Source organism: Prionailurus bengalensis, chromosome D2 (genome assembly GCF_016509475.1).
Source record: "Prionailurus bengalensis isolate Pbe53 chromosome D2, Fcat_Pben_1.1_paternal_pri, whole genome shotgun sequence".
In the NCBI taxonomy this organism is placed as follows: domain Eukaryota; kingdom Metazoa; phylum Chordata; class Mammalia; order Carnivora; family Felidae; genus Prionailurus; species Prionailurus bengalensis.
Genome location: NC_057351.1, coordinates 86,461,992 through 86,479,938, shown reverse-complemented (window position 1 = coordinate 86,479,938; position 17,947 = coordinate 86,461,992). Strand labels below are relative to the sequence as shown.

At 57.8% G+C, this 17,947-nt stretch overlaps 3 protein-coding genes across 10 annotated transcripts in view; 2 read left to right on the top strand and 1 right to left on the bottom strand.

The window, feature by feature from the left end:
• Window positions 1–9,486, bottom strand: part of LRRC27 (leucine rich repeat containing 27) — a 37,140-nt gene extending 27,654 nt beyond the window's left edge. Inside the window, exons 1-5 of one of the 8 annotated variants that reach the window (XM_043597927.1) lie at window positions 9,275–9,386; window positions 7,502–7,644; window positions 7,147–7,396; window positions 4,519–4,649; window positions 331–389 (exon numbers count right to left, since the gene is read on the bottom strand). In XM_043597927.1, the coding sequence (XP_043453862.1) occupies window positions 331–389; window positions 4,519–4,649; window positions 7,147–7,347 (391 nt within the window). In that variant the 5' untranslated portion in view covers window positions 7,348–7,396; window positions 7,502–7,644; window positions 9,275–9,386. The other 7 variants (XM_043597930.1, XM_043597929.1, XM_043597928.1 and 4 more) reach the window with 7 other exon arrangements.
• LOC122492643 (translation initiation factor IF-2-like) lies at window positions 7,657–12,836 on the top strand. Its single transcript, XM_043596126.1, has 3 exons — window positions 7,657–7,713; window positions 9,300–10,087; window positions 12,709–12,836. The coding sequence occupies exons 1-3, from the start codon at window positions 7,657–7,659 to the stop codon at window positions 12,791–12,793; spliced, it is 930 nt and encodes a 309-aa protein (XP_043452061.1). The 3' UTR covers window positions 12,794–12,836.
• STK32C (serine/threonine kinase 32C) overlaps window positions 12,794–17,947 on the top strand; it is a 93,841-nt gene continuing 88,687 nt past the window's right edge. The window contains exon 1 of the mRNA XM_043597936.1: window positions 12,794–12,836. The gene's annotated coding sequence lies outside the window, so the exon portion shown is untranslated. The remainder of the gene's footprint in view (window positions 12,837–17,947) is intronic.

The following is a 17,947-nucleotide window of genomic DNA, read 5'->3' as shown; positions in this document are numbered from 1 at the left end:
CCAGACCGGACCGGGCCCCGGGAGTTGCAGCTGTGACGCCAGCTTTCCTGAGCTGTGCGCTGGCTACAAAGCGCCGCAGCCTTCTTCTTTCTCCCCCCCCCCCCCCCCCCCCCCCCCCCCGTGTTTACACGTCACACTTCCTGCGAAGAATGCAGGTCCCCGCATAACAGCTCTTGGGAGCGGCAGGGTCTGGGGCCCCGAGGGACACAGTGGAAGCAACTGTAAATAGGAGCCAGCCCGCGACTCGCCTGATACGTCCACTACGGGTTCCACTAACTCAAAAAGGCAGCATTTCACAGCCAGCTTTTACGGTATTGCTCGAATACTTACCCAGCTCCACAGGTAACATTTTGATAGGATTTCTTTCTAAAAGCAAAGTTTTCAAGTGCCTTTAAAATAAAACAAAAAATACATAGTTTAAAAAGCAGAAAATCAAATGACCGTCCCTAAAAGACACCGTCAAATTTCCTCCTCTACCTCCTCTCCCTGGAGTCGGCTTCAGCGTGGGCACACTCGTTTATGGCGTGCCCCGCGTGTGGCCCCCGTCTCAGCATGGGCCAGGCTCCCCCGTCAGCAAACTGACATTTGGGGCCAGGCGACTCTCCGTCAGGCGGCCCGTCCTGTGGGGCGTCCAGCTGCCTCCTTGTCTCTACCCACGAGTGCCAGCGGGACCCTCCCCGAGCGGTGACAGCCGCGGAACCGAGGGCACCGCCGCCCTGCAGGGGGACGGGACTCCTGCCCGCGTCTCCTGAGGCGTGCTGTGAGGACGCCTCGCACCCTAAGGCGCTCCGCCAGCAAGTCCCCCCGCTCGAAGCGCCGGGAGCCCGCTGCGGCGCGGCACGCTGTCCGGCTGGGGAGGGAGAATCCGTCGTCTCAGACGAGGAAGCGTGGCATCGGGGCATTTCTCCCTGCACCGGGCTCCAGACCCCTTCCTTCGTGGAACACCTAACACCCCTGCAAAATCTCTCACCAACTAGCCGCGGAGAGAGAGGAGAGAAGGAGCACGAGAAAGTAACACTTTTTAGCAACACTAAAAAGTTACTGATTGAATGATAGGGAAAAAGGAGTATTTCACCTTAAATTCTATCTTCCCCCTTTTACCATACTGTGCTTCTTTTGTTTTACACACGTCATTCTTTTTTTTTTTTTTTAAGGTTTATTTATTTTAAGAGAGGGAGACAGAGAATCTGTCAGCGCAGAGCCCAATGTGGGGCCCAAACCACGAACTGTGAGACCATGACCTGAGCTGAAATCACGGGTCAGGCGCTCTGCTGACTGACCCCGGCGCCCCTCCCGTGGAATTCTGAAGACTCATCATACACTAGGGATCAATTTCTTTCTCTCCTTCACTTTTTAGGGACCAGCAGCTGAAATCTGGCATAAAAAGACCACAGACACCCCGGCTCATGTTTCCAGGCTCGGGGACGGGCACCCGGGAAGAGGGAGGGACCCCTCCCCCCTGTATCCGTGTCACCCCGGGCTTCGCCGAGAGACGTCTGGAGAACCGTCAAGTCGGCCGTAGTATTCAATCTCCACACCTTCGCTGCAGCACACGGCCGGCCGGCCGGAGTCCCGGGCACACGGGGCTGCTGACCGTGCGGGGATGGCCGCCGGCCACGACGGGGTCGCCCTCACAACCGCCTGGAGAAAAGCCCCCACCCGCCTCCTCCTCTATCGCGGGCCCGGGAGTCGCCGAGCCCTCAGTGGCCCCAGGAAAGCAGCCGGGTGACCGCGGGGCTGGAGAGCCGTCCACCCTGCGTCCGTGACTTCGGCCCTCCCGCCAGAGAGGAGGCCAGCAGCCGAACGCACCTACAGACCCCGCGTGTGAATCCGTGCGGCGGGTGGAGGGAGGCCATCTCAAGCCTTATCTCCCCTTGGAGGGTGAAACCATTAAAATCCAGCATCACGACTGGTCAGGGTCCCCAAGATTTGAAAGCGGAAAGGCAACGTCACAGACACACAAGTGAGAGTTCTCCCGTTCCGGCCCAACGAAGTTTAAGTTCCGGACCAGCAACCCCAAAGGAAAATCAGATCGCCAAGGGGTGAGACGACTTTCTTTCCATTTACTCCCTTGGTTTTCCTTACTTACGTGAGGTCTGAAAGGAACAGACGTTATCGGTCAAACTTTTCTCAGCGTATGCAGAGTGAGTCATGTCAATGCCATCACTTCAACCACCGGGGGTTGGTTTAGCCCCAGTCGTGGGGTACAGAAACGGCCCGAGAACGGGGCAGTGCCTGCTCCCCACCTGACGGCCAGACCCCGCGTCTGCGCCCCCGTGAGCAGGCGGCCGGTGCCCTGGACGTCCCCGCCACCTGCCTGCTCACAGGGGCGCAGACCGCGGGAACCAACCACTCACCAAGGAAGCGTCTTCCCGCCTTATGCAATGACAGGTTTGAATATTCTCGTGCACACGTTAAATAATAAATTTGTAAACGTTGACCCCTAGGCACTGTCAGTCCACGGGCCGTTCCACAGATTCTCCACGGAACGCATACACCGCAGTGGCTTGCCTGGGGAGGCGCGTATGCTGACGTACAAATTTCTCTCTCTCTGCTAGCAAAGCTTACACATCCAGGACAATGAGCGGGGAGAACGTTAGTACTGGCATTGCTTTCATTAGGCCTTTTGGAAAGTTTAAGGTTTTTAATAAGCCCGTAATTACTTAACACTTCTGATTAATATGTTTCAGCTCTTCGGCAAGCTGATCTAATTTTAATGATATAATGGGCTATAAATCACATGCAAAATTATATCTTAAACGATATTAAGCAGCTGGCTTTGACTGGCAAACCAACACATTCCAAAATTGGAGAACTGTACGCTTATTTTAGAAGAAAGAGCAGCACTTTGGGAAGAGGCTTTCGTTTGTTTACACTCTGAGGAGCAAACCCTCTCCTCAACTGTGCTAATGCCACAGTCTAGGGACAGAAAGCACCAAATTATCCTCAACACAAAAGATGAGTCACCCTGGGAAGAACAAAGCCTTCCTTCCCAACCTGCCCTAACCACCAGCTCAGAAGACTCACGAGGTCGTCAGCTGGAAGGGACGCGGTGGGCGGTGGGCGCGGCCCTCAGCCACCGTCACACCGCCCTGGCTGGAGCCAGGGACAGGGTTCTGTGCGTCCAGCGGCACCACCCACAGACCCCGACGACCCCAGAGCTCCAGGAAGACGGCTCCTGGCTCTGACTGCCCCCTGCTGGAGACCCCAGCTCGTCATCAGAAGTCAGCTGCTTCCTTGTGGGGCCTGAAAAGGCACAAAAGATTCACACATGTTCTCTTACCGTTACACGGACAAAACGCTCACTTCTTACAAAACACTTCAGCAAGAGTGAGCCACCCTCCAGGCAAGTGAAGGGCCTTTACAGCCTCCCGCTCTGCTGCCTGGAGGGGCCACCACGGCCGTGTGCGGACGTGATTACTCACATAAGAACCGGGGGTCGCCCTGGGACACCTCTCTTCCTCCCATGCCCTGAACCAACCTGAACCCCCACCGGCCCTCAAGTCCACCTGGCACTCTGCCTTGTCAGCCTGGCCCAGGCCGCCGCCTCTGGCGGGGACGGCCGCATGGCCTCCTAACTGGCCTTCCACGACCACCCTCGCCCCCCCTTACAGAGTGACCTCAAAGCCAAGTCAAACTGAAGCCCTCTCCATTCCAACCCACTGTGATTCCCAAGCTCTTTCAAAATGAAATCCAACACTGCATCCCTGGCCTGCTAGCTGGGCTGACCCTCTTTCAAGGCATTTCTTGCCCCTTCTGCCTCCTGTGTTCCTCTCTGGCCTCCCTGCCGTCCCTCACGTCCACCAGGCACACGCTCCCAGGGCCTACGCACGTGCTCTCCTCTGCCCAGGAAGCGCTGGCATTAAAGGACAGCCTACAAGGGTTACCGGGCTTTCGAAAGGGTGAGAAACACTGATCTGGAAAGACGCGGGTGCTAAAGGCGACGGGGTCAGGACAGTAGGCCGAGCTCCCAGAGAGCATGGCTCCTGGGGGAGTGCTGGTGCCAGCTGACCCTTAGCTGCTGGGGAGAGTCCACGTGAGGAGGAGGGAGGGAGGCGAGGCATTTGTTCTAGAAGCGGGGGTGCTAGGAAATCCCTGGAATCAGAGCCGCAGGAATGTGGGGTTTCCAACTCTCCAAACGGAAAGCATTTCTTGTTCTTTACCAGAAACTAAAAGATATACACGAGGCCTCAGGAGCACAGAGGCCGGCTGTAGCTCCTCAGCCTTATTTCTGACCTTCAGGCAGCTTCCCATGAGGAGAGTCAGGGATGGAACCAGGTGTTGCCAAAACCTCACGGATGGCCCAGCAAAGGCACTGTGGCTGCCAGCATCCCCTACCCTAAATTATAACTACAGTCAAGTGCTTTGTTGCATCTCCTAGCTGGCTTTAAAAATAGCGTTAAAAGCTTCTAGCTGAAACCAGAATTCAACCAGGAGTACGAGCTACGCGGCAAAAGAGCAGGCACTCAGGCATCTGAAAACGTGATGGTTCTTGAAGTCTGGAAATGCGCAACTCACTTGTGAGACCCGATCCCAGAAGGAAGAGCTCTGATGCTGTTGTAGCGGAAGTCCAGCCACGCGAGGTTTGGCAGCGACTGGAAGAAGTCTGCGGGAATCTCGCAGAGGGCGTTTCTTTGAAGATGCAGTTGCTTCCAGGGAAGAGAAGAGAACGTTCTGTCAACTAAGCACGTCTTGAGCCGTGACTTAGCCAAGGCAGTTCCAGAACAAACACTAGCTTTTGCAACCACACACACCAAATTGAAAGAAAACTCACGCTAACCGATCCTTACGTAGTTTAAACAGCAGACAAGAGGGAAAGAAAAGCACCAGGACCCCTCGCACGCCTCGCGGGCTGGACAGGGACGCCACCACCACACGGGGCTTTTGATACAAACACCCCTCAGACCAAACGTACTTCCCGAGTTTTAAGCCCCTTTTCTCCTTCCTGGGTCCCCACGCTCAGCGCTTCTCAGGCTCCACGGTCACTGCCCCCGCCCTCGCGCCCTAGCACTCAGCAGCCCGCGGGCCTCTGCTCCGTGGACAGGCAGCAGGAGCGGAGTCTGGTCAGGGACCCATCCCAAGCAGATAATTAAAAGGAACCTAAAAGACAAGTGCGCCACGCTGCTCTCCGAGGCGCGATCTCTGACAGGCAGGCGCCCAAACATGACCCCAGCCCCCACCACCTCAGCAAGGGCTCCAAGGGCCAGCCCAGCGCCATCAAGTCTCCATCAGGCGTCAGAAGGAGCAGGAAGGGAAGGCTGAAGAGGGCATGTGCCGTGGGGACTCTGGTTGGGTCACGTGGGCACATATAATCCCACAGTCGGGCACAGCACGATCGTGGGTGGAGAAGAACCCCCTCGATGGGGCCGTTACAGGTCGTAGGTCACACCTCCCTACCCAGGTAGCAGAGCGCAAAGTCACGAGAATGGCCTGGAAGCCACGCTTCCTGGGTTCAAATCCAGATTTCAAAACCTTATTAGCTGAGTGACTTTGAGCAAGTTCCCAAACCTCTCTGAGCTCCAGCATCCTCCCCTATGAAGTGGCTCAGGGGACCCACCTGCCAGACTACGCTAAGCGAGCGATGTGGGGTGCATGGGAGTGCTAGGGAAGCACCAGCCACCCCCTCGGGCCACGCTGTCCCCACTCCCAACTCTGCCTCCGAGGCCGTCCTCCGAGCCCCTTCACGGGTCACGACAGGAGCTTTACAAGCGCACAGAAAGCAAACTGTCCCGCCAGGCAAGGCGTGGGCAGCTACCCTGCTGGCCGCGGGCGGTCTCGGGGACACGGGCTGGCGGTCACTCTGGTAGGGGTGTGCGCACCTCGACGCGAGGCTGCAGCGTGGGCTCCAAGTCCCCCAGGCCCGCTGTCTCAGGGCAAGCTGCTTCTAAGTGTCCGACTCCAAAACCACAGTGGCTTGAGGGAACAGCCAGGTGATTGCACCCCAGGAGCCCATCCTCCCTCCCGGGCCGGCGAGACCCGGGGAAACTGGGCCCTCCCGCGCTCCAGGACCGCATGTGGCCGTGGAAGCAGTGGACATGCTCCCGGCGACTCCGGTGATGGCTGTTTCGCCAGCACGTGTACCCATAACCCCTCGAAGGCCACGGCGCCGAGCGGCCGCCTCCCTCAGTGATTGGTTGCCATGGCGATAACATCTCTATTCACGTCTCTGTTTTCCGAAGGGCATAAGCAGTCATGATGCTTCTTTATTAAGCTTGAAAAGCAGGCTCCTTCTTCCTTTATGCACAGAGGTAACACAGTCTCATGGCACCATCAGGGTCCGGACTGCCAGCTGGGAGCGTGTGCCCGCGCGGAGGGCACACAGCAGCCCTGACGACCCAGGAATTCACTCCAAGAGGTGGGTGCTCGGGGAGGGAGGGCAAGGCCGGTGGCGGCCTGGGCAGCAAAACCAGGGCGTGTCACGTGCAGCAGAGGATTTAGTCCTCGAGCAGCCGCTTACGATTAGGGCCTGCGGCTTTGTAAAAGCACTCCCAAAGGTCAGTCCACACCGCAACGGTGCAGCGTGTCTGGCGTGTACCATGCTGTGGACACTGCGGTCCAGGTCTTGCAATAACCCACAGCGATATGCTCACTCTCGCGTTCCAGATGGAGACGAATGAGATTTAAGGAAATTACAGGAGTACCAGGCAGCAGGAGCCCCGCTCACGTCAAAACTGTGCTCTGACCGAAGCTTGTTCTAGAAATCACGGGGGGTGAGACAGCGCTCCCTGGATTACCAGCTGGCACGGGCCTGGCGAAGACACTGGGCACAGGGCAAAGTCCACGGGTAATGTCAGCAGAGCGGGGCTGAGAAACAGTGGTGGACTGACTCGATGTTGTGTGGGGGGTCTGTGGGCGCGGTGTTTTACGTGAGGTCAAGGGTGTTATGGGCAGTGGTTTCTACCACCAGCTCTTTGGTGCTTAAGACCCTCTGGGGAGACAGGATGGCTATCACGGTCCAACTCCACGAGGTATTTGCATTGGCTCGTCCCCGTACCTCAATTTCTCACTCTGTGCTGAGCCGCACATGAGCCCCTGAGTCAACCCTCTTCTGTCTCATTCTGGAATCCCTCTCCTCAGGTGAGGCCTCCAAGTAAAAGCCACTCATGTCTGCCAGGCAGAGGCACAAATGAGAAATGCCCCACTTACTTTAATGTTGGGGATTTTAAAGATCTCCTCTAAATGGTGAAGGCCACGTTGACTCAAGTCTAAGACCGACGAAAGGACGACCCCCTTGACCTCCTGGTGAGCCTCTCCGGAGGGGGAGGCGGGCACGCTGCTAACTTGGCCGGCACCGCGCTCTGGATCAGCCGCCCCAGGGGGCAGCTCGGAAGGGCCGCTTCCGTCCATCTGCCAGCCGTCGGGGGGCCACTGCTCATCCTGCGCACTCTGGAGTCACCTGGAGACACAGAGGGAGACACGGCCACAGCTAGGCCACTGCCACACTCACCCAGGTGGCACGGGGTGGCTATGGGGCAGATCTGCGACAGTGTCACTTGCTTACAAAACCACCATTTTTCATAAACGGTATCATAAATTTGACACTCAAGTTCAAAGGAAGGAAGAAAGCAGGAAGTCAAGAAGGTTCTGATTAAACGTATGAGCCTCACTTCGCAGCACAGAGTTCCAAGATTCCACTTTAAGCTCCTGGAAGACACAATGACCCAAAACAAGAATGGCTATATTAGGGATGAAAACGTCAGAAGGTTTCGGCCTGTAAGCCAATACGTTCCTCCCGTAAACGTGGTGTGGACGGATCCCCCCGTCCACACTGTGTACTTCTGCTGAGGTTCTGAGCTCTCCCCCGCCCCCCATCCCCCCCACCGGGTGCCAACCTCCCAGAGCCCAGGAATCCTGCCCGTTCGGCTCAGGGAGCAGCGCTGGGTCTGGGGAACACAAAGTCAGGTGCTGGGAAAATCTGTCAAAAAAGAATCTTCACTTTTAGTGGTTCAACAATATTCCCAAAGTAGTTTAAGAACTGCTGCTCACCAGCACCTCTTCTGGGGAAGCACACTTCCACGTGTAGTTTCTAACTTTTTTTTTAATGTTTATTTATTTTTGAGACAGAGCGTGAGCAGGGGAGGGGCAGAGAGAGAGGGAGACACAGACTCCGAAGAGGGCTCCAGGCTCTGAGCTGTCAGCACAGAGCCCGACACGGGGTTCAAACCCACGAACCGGGAGATCATGACGCAAGCACAAGTCAGACGCTAAACCGACTGAGCCACCCAGGTGCCCCTCCCCGTGTAATTTCTAAACAACGGATCCAGCGGTAATAACACACATTGGAATGCTAATGGGCTCACACGCGATCCCTGGTTAACACTCCACTTGGCTGGTACACGAGCACACACACATACTTCCTTCCCGTGCTTGTGCTGAGGAGTGCGAGGCTTGGGGTAGTTGAGGAGCTGCCCAAAGGCTGAGCAATGAATGAGAGAGGGCGACCCACGGACACCCCGGGCCTTCCCTCATGGATCCTCTCCTGGGAATCAGCACCGTGAAGGCTGCTTCAACCTCCTACAATCCTCCTGAGGGGAAAAAAATCTCAAAACGAGAGCGAAACAACAGGACCTGAAAATGGGTAGAGCGGACTCCTGGGGGGGCGGAGGCTGCGCCACGTCCCCACCATGCCTGCCTCAGTTTCCCCATCTGCACCAGACCTGGTTGGGCGGACCCGTTAGTCCTCAAGTTCCAGGCCTGGGGTGCACAGCCTTTCCCGGGGCAGCCGGACAGGGCACAGTGGGCCAAGGGGGCACCGCCTTCCTTCTGCTGCCTGCGCCCATCTCACCCGTGGTGCCCTCCCACCCCAGCCTCACCTATGGCGCCCTCCCACCAGGCACCTCCCCCCTCACCTGCAGCGAACCCCCACCCCCACCCCACCCCCCTCACCTGCATTGCCGTTTCCCTGCACCCTCTCCTCACCTGCGACAGTTCCCCTGTCCCCCGTCTCACCTGCGGAGCCCTCCCCCACCCCCCACCTTACCTGCAGCGCCCTCCCCCCCCCCGCACCCCACCTCACCTGCGGTGCCCTCCCCCCCTACCCCCCCACGCCTCACCTATGGCGCCCTCCCACCAGGCACCCCGCCTCACCTGCGACACTTCCCCTTGTCCCCCCATCTCACCCGCGGCGCCCTCCCACCCCGCTCTCACCTGTGGCACCTCCCCTGCCTCCCCCCACCTCACCTGCGGCGCCCTCCCCCGCCTCGCCCCCTGCCTCACCTGCAGCGACCCCCCACCCCCACCCCACCCCACTCCACCCCACCCCACCCCGCCTCACCTGCGGCGCCCCTCTCCGCGAGCAGGAGCTCGCTGGCACGCGGGGAACTGAGAGCGGTGCAGCCCAACGGTGCAGGCCGCCAGGCCCACGCGGTCGCCATGGAGACGCCCTACGGGGTCCCGGAGGGGCCAAGCCGCGGAGCACGCGCAGCCGCGGGGAGGGCGGTGCGCCTGCGCGGGCCGCGGAGGCGCGTCCCAGCGCGCGTGGGCTGCGGCCCGCGGTCTCTCCCGCGCGGCGGGCGGTGGCGCCCACGGGGGACACGTGTGCCTTAGTCCGGAGGGTCGGATGCGCGAGGAGGACCCTTGCGGCCGCGAGAGCGAGCAGAGCCTGGGCGGGGCGCGCTCCACTCCGCCCAGCGGCCTCCAGGGCCCGCGAACCCTCCCGGGGTCCTGACCTCGCTTCTGCCCCGCGCCCGCCTGGCTCCTCCGAGGGTCCCGGGATCGCCGCCGTCACGCGGACACCACCACCGGGGGAGCAAGGAGCCCCGCGTGGGCCGGGGCCAAGCAGGACTCCCTCTGCCGCCGGGCGCTCGGGCGGCGGCAGGCGGACGCCCAGGCAGACGCAGGACCCCCGGGGGCGCCGTTGCGGGGATCGAGGGGGCGGACCTTCCGCGCCGCGGAGCTGGCTGGACGGCCTCCGAAGGCTGTTAGTCCACGGCTGTGCTGGAACAGGCGGCGCCGAGGGGAAGCTGCCGGGGACAGGGGGCGTGGGCACAAGCAGGAAGCCGGGAGGACGGACCGGCCCTGGCGACGTCCTGCAGAAGAAGTTGGCACCGTCCATCGCAGGACCGCACACCTGCCTCCCACCAGCGAGGTGAGCTAGCAGGTGTGCAATAGCGGATGGGCCGCAGCCACACCTGGGGCCCCGCCCGGACCGCCCACGTGTGAAAACCGGACCGCTGCGGCTTCACCCTCCGTCCGCCAAACCTCAGCGAGATGCCTCTTGTGATCCAGTTAGCAAACCCCGTGGGAAAGGGGTTGGGAGGGGGGGAGGAGGGATGGTAGTTAAGGCTAACTTAGCTGACACGTCACAAAGCCACCACAGTACCTGAAACTAAATTGGGGACACTGTTAGAAGGGCTGCCAAAAGTATCATCTACAAAGGCCCCTGAAGAGCTTTACAGGGATTCTAAGATAAGATCCGCCTTGCTGTGAAAGGTCACTCTCGGTTTCCGCTACAGAAAGGGCAGGCTAGGTCGTTATGACCAACCCTTCCGCAACAAGGGAGTGAAGCATTCCAGAAAGGTGAACTTTTCCCTCAGTGAGCATCTTTCTGTTTGGAAGAGGTATTAGAAAGCTCCGCTACTGGGGCATCTGGGTGCTTCAGTTGAGCATCCAACTTCGGCTCAGGTCATGATGGTGAGTTCGAGCCCCGCATCGGCTCACTGCTATCAGCAGAGCCTGCTTCAGAGTCTCTGTCCCTCCCTCTGCCCCTCCCCCGCTCGCACTCTGTCAAAGATAAAACATTACAAAAATTATAAAAAACAAAACAAAAACCTCAGCTTCTGAGCAAAGCTCCCAAGAGACCAAAGACCCAAGGGATTAAGTTATTAGTCTGACATCCCTGCAGAGGGTCTAGTAAACCCCCGGGTTTTGGGTTGGAGCTCCGTAATGCCTTACTCTAGGACAAGAGTGACCTGGAGGAATGCCAAACCTCATGGGGCCTGAAGCTCAGCCTCAGACCGCAGCTGTGTGACCGGGGGGCTGTGTTTTTGGCTCCCAGCCAGAAGTGGAGGTCAATCCTTTCCAGAGAAGGAAGAAAATACCGTCTTAGGTCTCCAGTTATCTTCATGGTTTTAAAATGTGTAACATACGGGGCACCTGGGTGGCTCGGTCGGCTCAGGTCATGATTTCACGGTTTGTGGGTTTGAGCCCCGTGTGGGGCTCTGCACTGACAGTGAGGAGCCTGCTTGGGATTTCTCTCCCTCTCTCTCTCTCTCTGCCCGTCTCCCCCAGATGAATAAATAAACATTAAAACGTAGAAATAAAGCGTGTAATGTTAGTCACACACCAGGCAACATGGACATGTGATCAAATCCAAGGAAAACAGGAGAAAAAAAGAAACTGACCTGTGGCTGGTCCAGATAATGAAATTTGCAAGAATACAGTTTGGTAAGGCTTAATATGTTCAAAGAAATAATGATATTGGAAATTACAGCCAGGAATCCAATTGGAATTCTGGATCTGAAAAATACCATAATAGCTTAGAGCTGAAGAGGGTGTTGGTGAAGCAAAAGTAGGTTAGAAGGCCACATCCATCAACAGGCAGGGGGAGTGGGGTCGGCACAGGGGATTCCACGAGCAAGTCTAACACACGGAGACTCTGGCCAACTCAGCACCTCCGTCCTGCCCTCGGAGTGCCTCCTCTCCTGCCCTGGATACTTTTCTGCGTGGTTACAGGGGCTCTTGCAGGAGGCTTGGAAACGGAGGAAGACGGGCTATTAGTTTCTGGAAGCCCACGCAACGCTAAGGGCAGGTGAGAGGTTCAGAGCAGATTCCCAGATGACCCACCGTGGCAGGACGGGCATAGTGTGGCGGTTACAGACGTGCCTGTCGGAAAGTGTATGAAAAATCTTTCTTCTGATCTCACTCTTGAATGAGGGTTAACTGGTATAGAACTCCTCGTTGGCAGTTATTTCGAGTCAGAATTTTAAAGACACGACTCTTGGGAAGCTCTTGCTGCTGACGAGAAGCTTGCTGTCCATTGAATTGCCATTTCTGTGAGGGAAATCTGTCTTTCCTTACTGTGTCCTTAATGTCCTGACATTTCACGACGATAATTGTCAAGTGTGGGTTGTTTCAGTGACGCTGCTTGGCACTTGGTGTGTCCTTCCTGTCTGAGAACAGAAAGGATCTTCGATCCTGGACATTCCAGGCATTTTGTCTTCACGTAAATGTGGCCTGTGATCTGCACCCCGACCTCGATTCTCTTATTCTGGGTCTCCTGTGAGGGGATAGATTGAAACCAGTCAGTCGTTCTCCATGTCTCAAAACTGCTTTTCTTAATTTTTACCTGTGCTCTCCACCGGGAAATCTGTCTCCACTGGTGCCCACTTAGACTTTGTATCATGTACTTAGATGGTTATTTTTTTATGACTTCATGTCTCATTTCTAATTTTCTTTGTTCTACTGTTCTTATTTTGTTTTTCCAGTTCTTGTTTCATAATCTCTTCCAAGTTTTTGTGGATGTTTTCTCTTTATCCAATGTGAGAATCCTAAACATGGTTATTTTAAAATCTGCTCTATTTTAATTTTTAGGTTGCTGCATTGTTTTCATTTCATCTGGGATGAATTCATCTGCTGGTTGCTGATCTTGTTATCTTTCTTCTTAGAGTCACGTGCTTTGGAATTGAGGCTGGCAGGCTCGTCGTAGACAAGGGGCTTGTGTTCTGTGTTCTCTGTCTGCTCACCTGTCTATGTTTCTCCGTCCTGCAGGTGCCTCCACACAGCCTTTTGGGGCTCTGCAGCGCTGATGTGTGTTACACTGGGGGCTCGGGGCTCTCGTGCAGCCACCCCCTGAGAAGTGCAGAAGTGTCCAAGTCCATCCTCTGGGGGATCCTCAGGTAACTGTTGCAGAGGTGATTTTCTTTCTCGACTTCCTGTCGTAGAGGTGGGAGACTTGCCCTGGGTCCAATTTTAGGTGATGCTCTTGGCTGTTGTTCCCCCACTCCCTTTGGGCAGTTTTAGACTCTTCGACCCTCAGGGACTGCATTTCCCAGCCACTTGCCTGTTTCTGGACCCAGAGCCCCGCAGGTCCAAGGTCTCTATCCTGCACGCTGTTCTGTGTCTTCCTTCCGCCTTTGGTCTGTGGAAGGGTTAGGGTCTTTAATGCTTTCTTTTTAAACATCTCTGTCGTGGCCGTGGATGGAGGGAATGGTGGAAGGGTCTGTGCGCGCGAACCGAGGGTGCCTGCTTCCCCAGAGGAAGTAAGTGTTTTATGCACGATGGACAATAAGAGCATTTTGTTCTGTTTTAGTTTTTCCTGTTTAATTTCTTGGTATGAAGAGGCTGTAAGTTATGTTTGGTAGATTCCTGATAACTAACATCTGTCTGTATCAAAAGAAAAGCAAAATAAAAAATATGTATTTTTTTAATGTTTATTCATTTTTGAGAGAGAGACAGAGTGCAAGTGGAGGCAGGGCAGAGAGAGAGGGAGGCACAGAATCCGAAGCAGGTTCCAGGCTCTGAGCTGTCAGCACAGAGCCCAATGCAGGGCCTGAACCCACGAACTGCGAGATCATGACCTGAGCCGAAGCCGGACGCTTAACCGACTGAGCCACCCAGGCGCCCCCAAGACAAAATATTTTTAAAACTTGAAATCTACTTTCTGGAAAGTTTAAAAAAAAAAGAGAGAATAAGCATTTCTAGGTAAGCTTCACAGACTTCAGAACGGCTGGGAGTTATTTTCTGGAAAACGTTCCAGATGCTTCTGAGCAGCTGGCGCCATCTCTGCTCTGCCGGCCGCGCCGAGTTCTAAATGTGGCGGTTGGAACATATCCTTCCTCAGAAGGCAGTGAGGCCGCAGAGGGAAGACGACCTTGGTTTTCACAGGTGCCACCCGCCACTGAGAGTGCATGAGGCGTGGGCAGCGGGACTGCCTCAGGAAGGCAGGAGGACCACGCGGGAATGCTGGTGCTCTGGCGTCTCGGGAGGAGCGTGGGACGACTCCTCAGTGAATGCTCCAGGTGAGCCTGGGGGTGAGCTCACCTTTGAGATTTGGGGACAAACGGTTGAGCCCCATAGACGGCCCCCACCGGCTCCATGGCCCATGGGCACCGGTCACCCTCCCCCAGGCTCCTGTGAGCTCCGGCTCTTGGTGGGGGGTCAGGGTGCAGTGGTGAGGGAGGGGGGGCTGGCTCTGCATGGCCCTCTGCCTCTGCCCGCCCTCTCCTACCCGGCATCGACCCACTCTTAAAACCCAGGCGTCCGCGAGGTCCTCACGCAAAGCCCTCGTGAGAACAGCAGGACTTTCCGCGTGGCTGGGGACTAGGGTTCATATCCCGGCGGAGCGGCAGCTGCCATGTGGGGCAGTCCAGACACGGTCCCTGCCCCACCCCCACAATCTTCCCGAGTCCCCACGCTCCCCTCTTCCTTTTCCACTCTGGGGATGAAGCAGATTCCTCCCCAGATGTCTCCTAGACAGCGGGCTTTGAGTCGCTTTCTTGTCCCCTGGCGAGGTCCTTCACTTCCTGCGAGCCCATCAGTGCCATGAAAGCGTGGATTATGTGGGACCTTGCTGTTGTGTCGCTTGGGGGCCCCTCGGGGTATCAGCACGGAGGCTGTGCCCGAGAGCGGCACGCAGCGCCCCGTGGCACGAGGGAGCCCAGTCAGACTTGAATGAACCAGTGAGGAAATGCAGGTGCATTCCCGTCTTTCCAGCTGGCGTGTGGCTCCACGCCCACAGCACGCGGCCACGTGTCCGGGATTTCGGATAAGCGGAGCCCATGCTGCCCCTGGAGAGAAATCAGCCCTGTAACACGACGCGGCCCTTACGGAACGGACGGTGCACAGAGGGCAGGCGTCTCCGGGGCACACAAGGGAGCCCGACACAGGAAGCGCTTTGCTTTCAGCCTCAGACGGAAGGCTCTCGCTCGCACGGACTCACCTGTGACCTGAGCGCTTCCAGGCCGTGTCTGCTGGGCTTTCGTCGCCTTGGCATTCATGCCCAACAGGGTGAAACGGTTTGCCTTAACTCCGTTTCCGTCCTGTTTCCCGTGGCTGCCGTAGAAATCCGTCAGGGCCTTGTGGCCTGCGACAGACGCCTTTCTCCTACAGCTCGGGAGCTCGCAAGTCTGGCTGGCTTTCCCTGGGTGACATGAGGGGTCTACAGGACTGCTTCCTGCTGGGGCTCTGGGCGAGGATCTGTTTCCTTGTCTTCTCCAGCTTCTCGAGGCACCTGCGTCCCTTGGCTCACGGCCCCTGCCTCGTGTCCTCACTCCATTGTCACACCTCCATCTCCGACTCTGACCCTCCCGCTCCCTCTCCCGTGGAGCCTGTGATGCCGTTGGCCCATCAGACCATTCAGGTCCCATTCAGGACCATCTCCCCCTCAGCATCTGTCACTCACCACGTGTATGACGTCCCTTTGGTCCTGTATGTACCATACTCACAGGTTTCGGGGGTAAGGTTGTGGACGTTTTGGGGCCACCATGCCGTCCCCACAGTGAGCATATCTCCTGGAAAGGAACTGTCTTCACTGGAGAAAGTGTGGCGACGAGCTGATGTGGAGGCTCACAGCCTGTGGCCGTGGGTACTGGCCCGTGACGGCAGCGAGCGTGAGGCCCGGGCCGGCCAGCGATGGCCCCGCTCAGTCCGCACGGTCCAGAGAAGCCGGGGATGGAAACCGAGAAGCCAGGGGCAGGCGCTGCGGCACCAGTCATGACACCAGGCCCGTCTGCAGACCCGGGCCCGGCGGTGGACCCACAGCGCCCTCTGAGGAAGAGGGCTGCCCCAGCCCAGCACCGGCGGTGACCCCCGCTGCTCCCCCCGGGTGCCGTGACCCCGGGCGCTGGGACGTTTCGAGAACTGGGGAACGTGGGCTGGGTCCATATTCCTACCTTGGGGGGGGTGGGGCTGAGGTGTCACCATGGCAGCCGTTTGAGTGCCTCACGTAGAGGTGAGGTAAGAGAGATGTCCTGGCCCAGCTGTGTGTGGTGGGCACGCGGGGTCCACAGCCCACCCCCAAGGCCGTTCTCCCAGCCCCGGACCGATCGCTAGAACAGATGTATGGCGGCCAGCCTCACCTCGGTACTAACCACACCGGTTTATTTTCTGTATGTTCGTGCCGTGGTCTCTGGGGCCTTGCTGGCTGGGCAGAGACGCCGCCCCCAGGCTGGGGGAGGCAGGGGACGGGCGTGCACGTGGGGCGTGTGAGGGGCCGAATCGTGTCTCTCTGAAACCCATGCGTTGAAGTCCTGGTCCCAGCACCTGAGGGGTGGCCCTGACCCATTCTGACGGGCGTCCTTGTGAGAAGAGAGGACACGAGGACACAGACACGCACGGGGACGACCCCGTGGGGACATGGGGAGGGCCAGCCGGCTACACGCTGAGGACTGCAGAGCGAGGCCTCGGGAGGAACCGGGCTCGTGGACACCTGATCCTGGACCTCCGGCCTCCAGAAGCAGGAGGGAATTAGCCTCTGTTGTTTCAGCCGCCCCTTCTGTGGGATCTGTGGTCGCGGCTTCAGGGGGCTGATGGGCGGGGTGCCGGTGGCGGGGTCGGCTCACGGGGCTCCTGCTGGTGCTTCAGAACTTTTATATGTTCCACGTGTCACGTGTCCCAGAGCAAATGAGCTACGGGACGAGCACCTGCTGCCCAACTGCTGTGGGGGGCACGGGGTCCTAACCCACCCCTGCTCACGCCCGGGCCTGGGTGGGTCCTTCCGACCCTGTCACTCACTCGTAAAATGCGGTGGTCACGACGGGGATCTTGTATGATGGTGTGAGGTCTGAATGCAGCTTGTGGTAAGACAGCAGCGTGGTGCCCGACGGGCCAGCAAACGCCGGGTGCTCGTCTCCGTGACGCCGGGTGGGGGTCGTTACCCGATTCCACACGGAGAAGCGAAGGTGCAGGGTGGCGACTGGGGGTCGGAGACGCCCCCGGGAAAATGGAGGACCTGGATTCACGCCCGGCTCTGGACCTGCCCGTCCTTCCAGGAGCATCTAAGGGGAGCATGAGAAGGTGGGGGGGTCCCCTCCCACAGCCACACTCTAAAGCAGAAGTGATTTCTCCACAGGGGGCCTTTCTGGAAGCCCAGAAGCAGCAGGCTCACACTCTTAGGTGGACTTAGCCAGTAGCCACGACACCGCCGGCCCCCGGCCCGGGTCTGACGTCCAGCCCCTGGTGCCCAGGTCCTGGGCCAGATCTGAGCTGAGCGTCCACACGGACCCAGCCTCTGGGCTACAGGGCCCAGCCCCTGCCCGCGGATGTCGGCCGCATGGCCAGAGGGGTGCCCACGGGCCCCTGCAGAAGCTGACACACAGCCTGACCTGGGCAGCAGGACCATGTGGCCTCTCCCAGGGAGGGGACGATGGCACACAGCCCAGTGTGGATAACCTAGGGCTCCCGTGCCAGCTTGTGCTGGGTGTCCCCAGCCAGGACAGGCGTGGCTCTTCTCTGACTGGCCAGACAGAACTTTCCCAGTCAGGCCTGAAGAAGCCTGATTTCTTTCTTGCTTGATTTATTAATTTTTTTAATGTTTATTTATTTTTGAGAGAGAGAGAGAAACAGTGTGAGCAGGGAAGGGGCAGAGAGAGGGAGACAGAACATGAGCAGGGGAGGGGCAGAGAGAGGGAAACACAGAGTCCGAAGCAAGCTCCAGGCTCCAGGCTCCGAGCTGTCAGCACAGAGCCCGACGCGGGGCTCGAACCCACGGACTGTGAGATCATGAGCCAAAGTCGGATGCTTAACTGACCGAGTCACCCAGGCGCCCCATGAAGAAGGCTGATTTCTACTGCAGAGTGTTTGCTTCAAAACCAGGTGAGGCAGCCAGGGTGCTCACAAGCCGATGTCGAAGCAAATGAGCAAACTTTTAAAATTTTAGAGAGAAAGGAAGAGCTTTATCAGAGCCCAAGTTAGGCCCAGCTGCCCGAATACACGACGTTCACAAGGAGGGACTGCTCCGGGGAGGGGCCTTTGGGGCAGCGTCATATGTGTTTGCACATAAAGAATTACA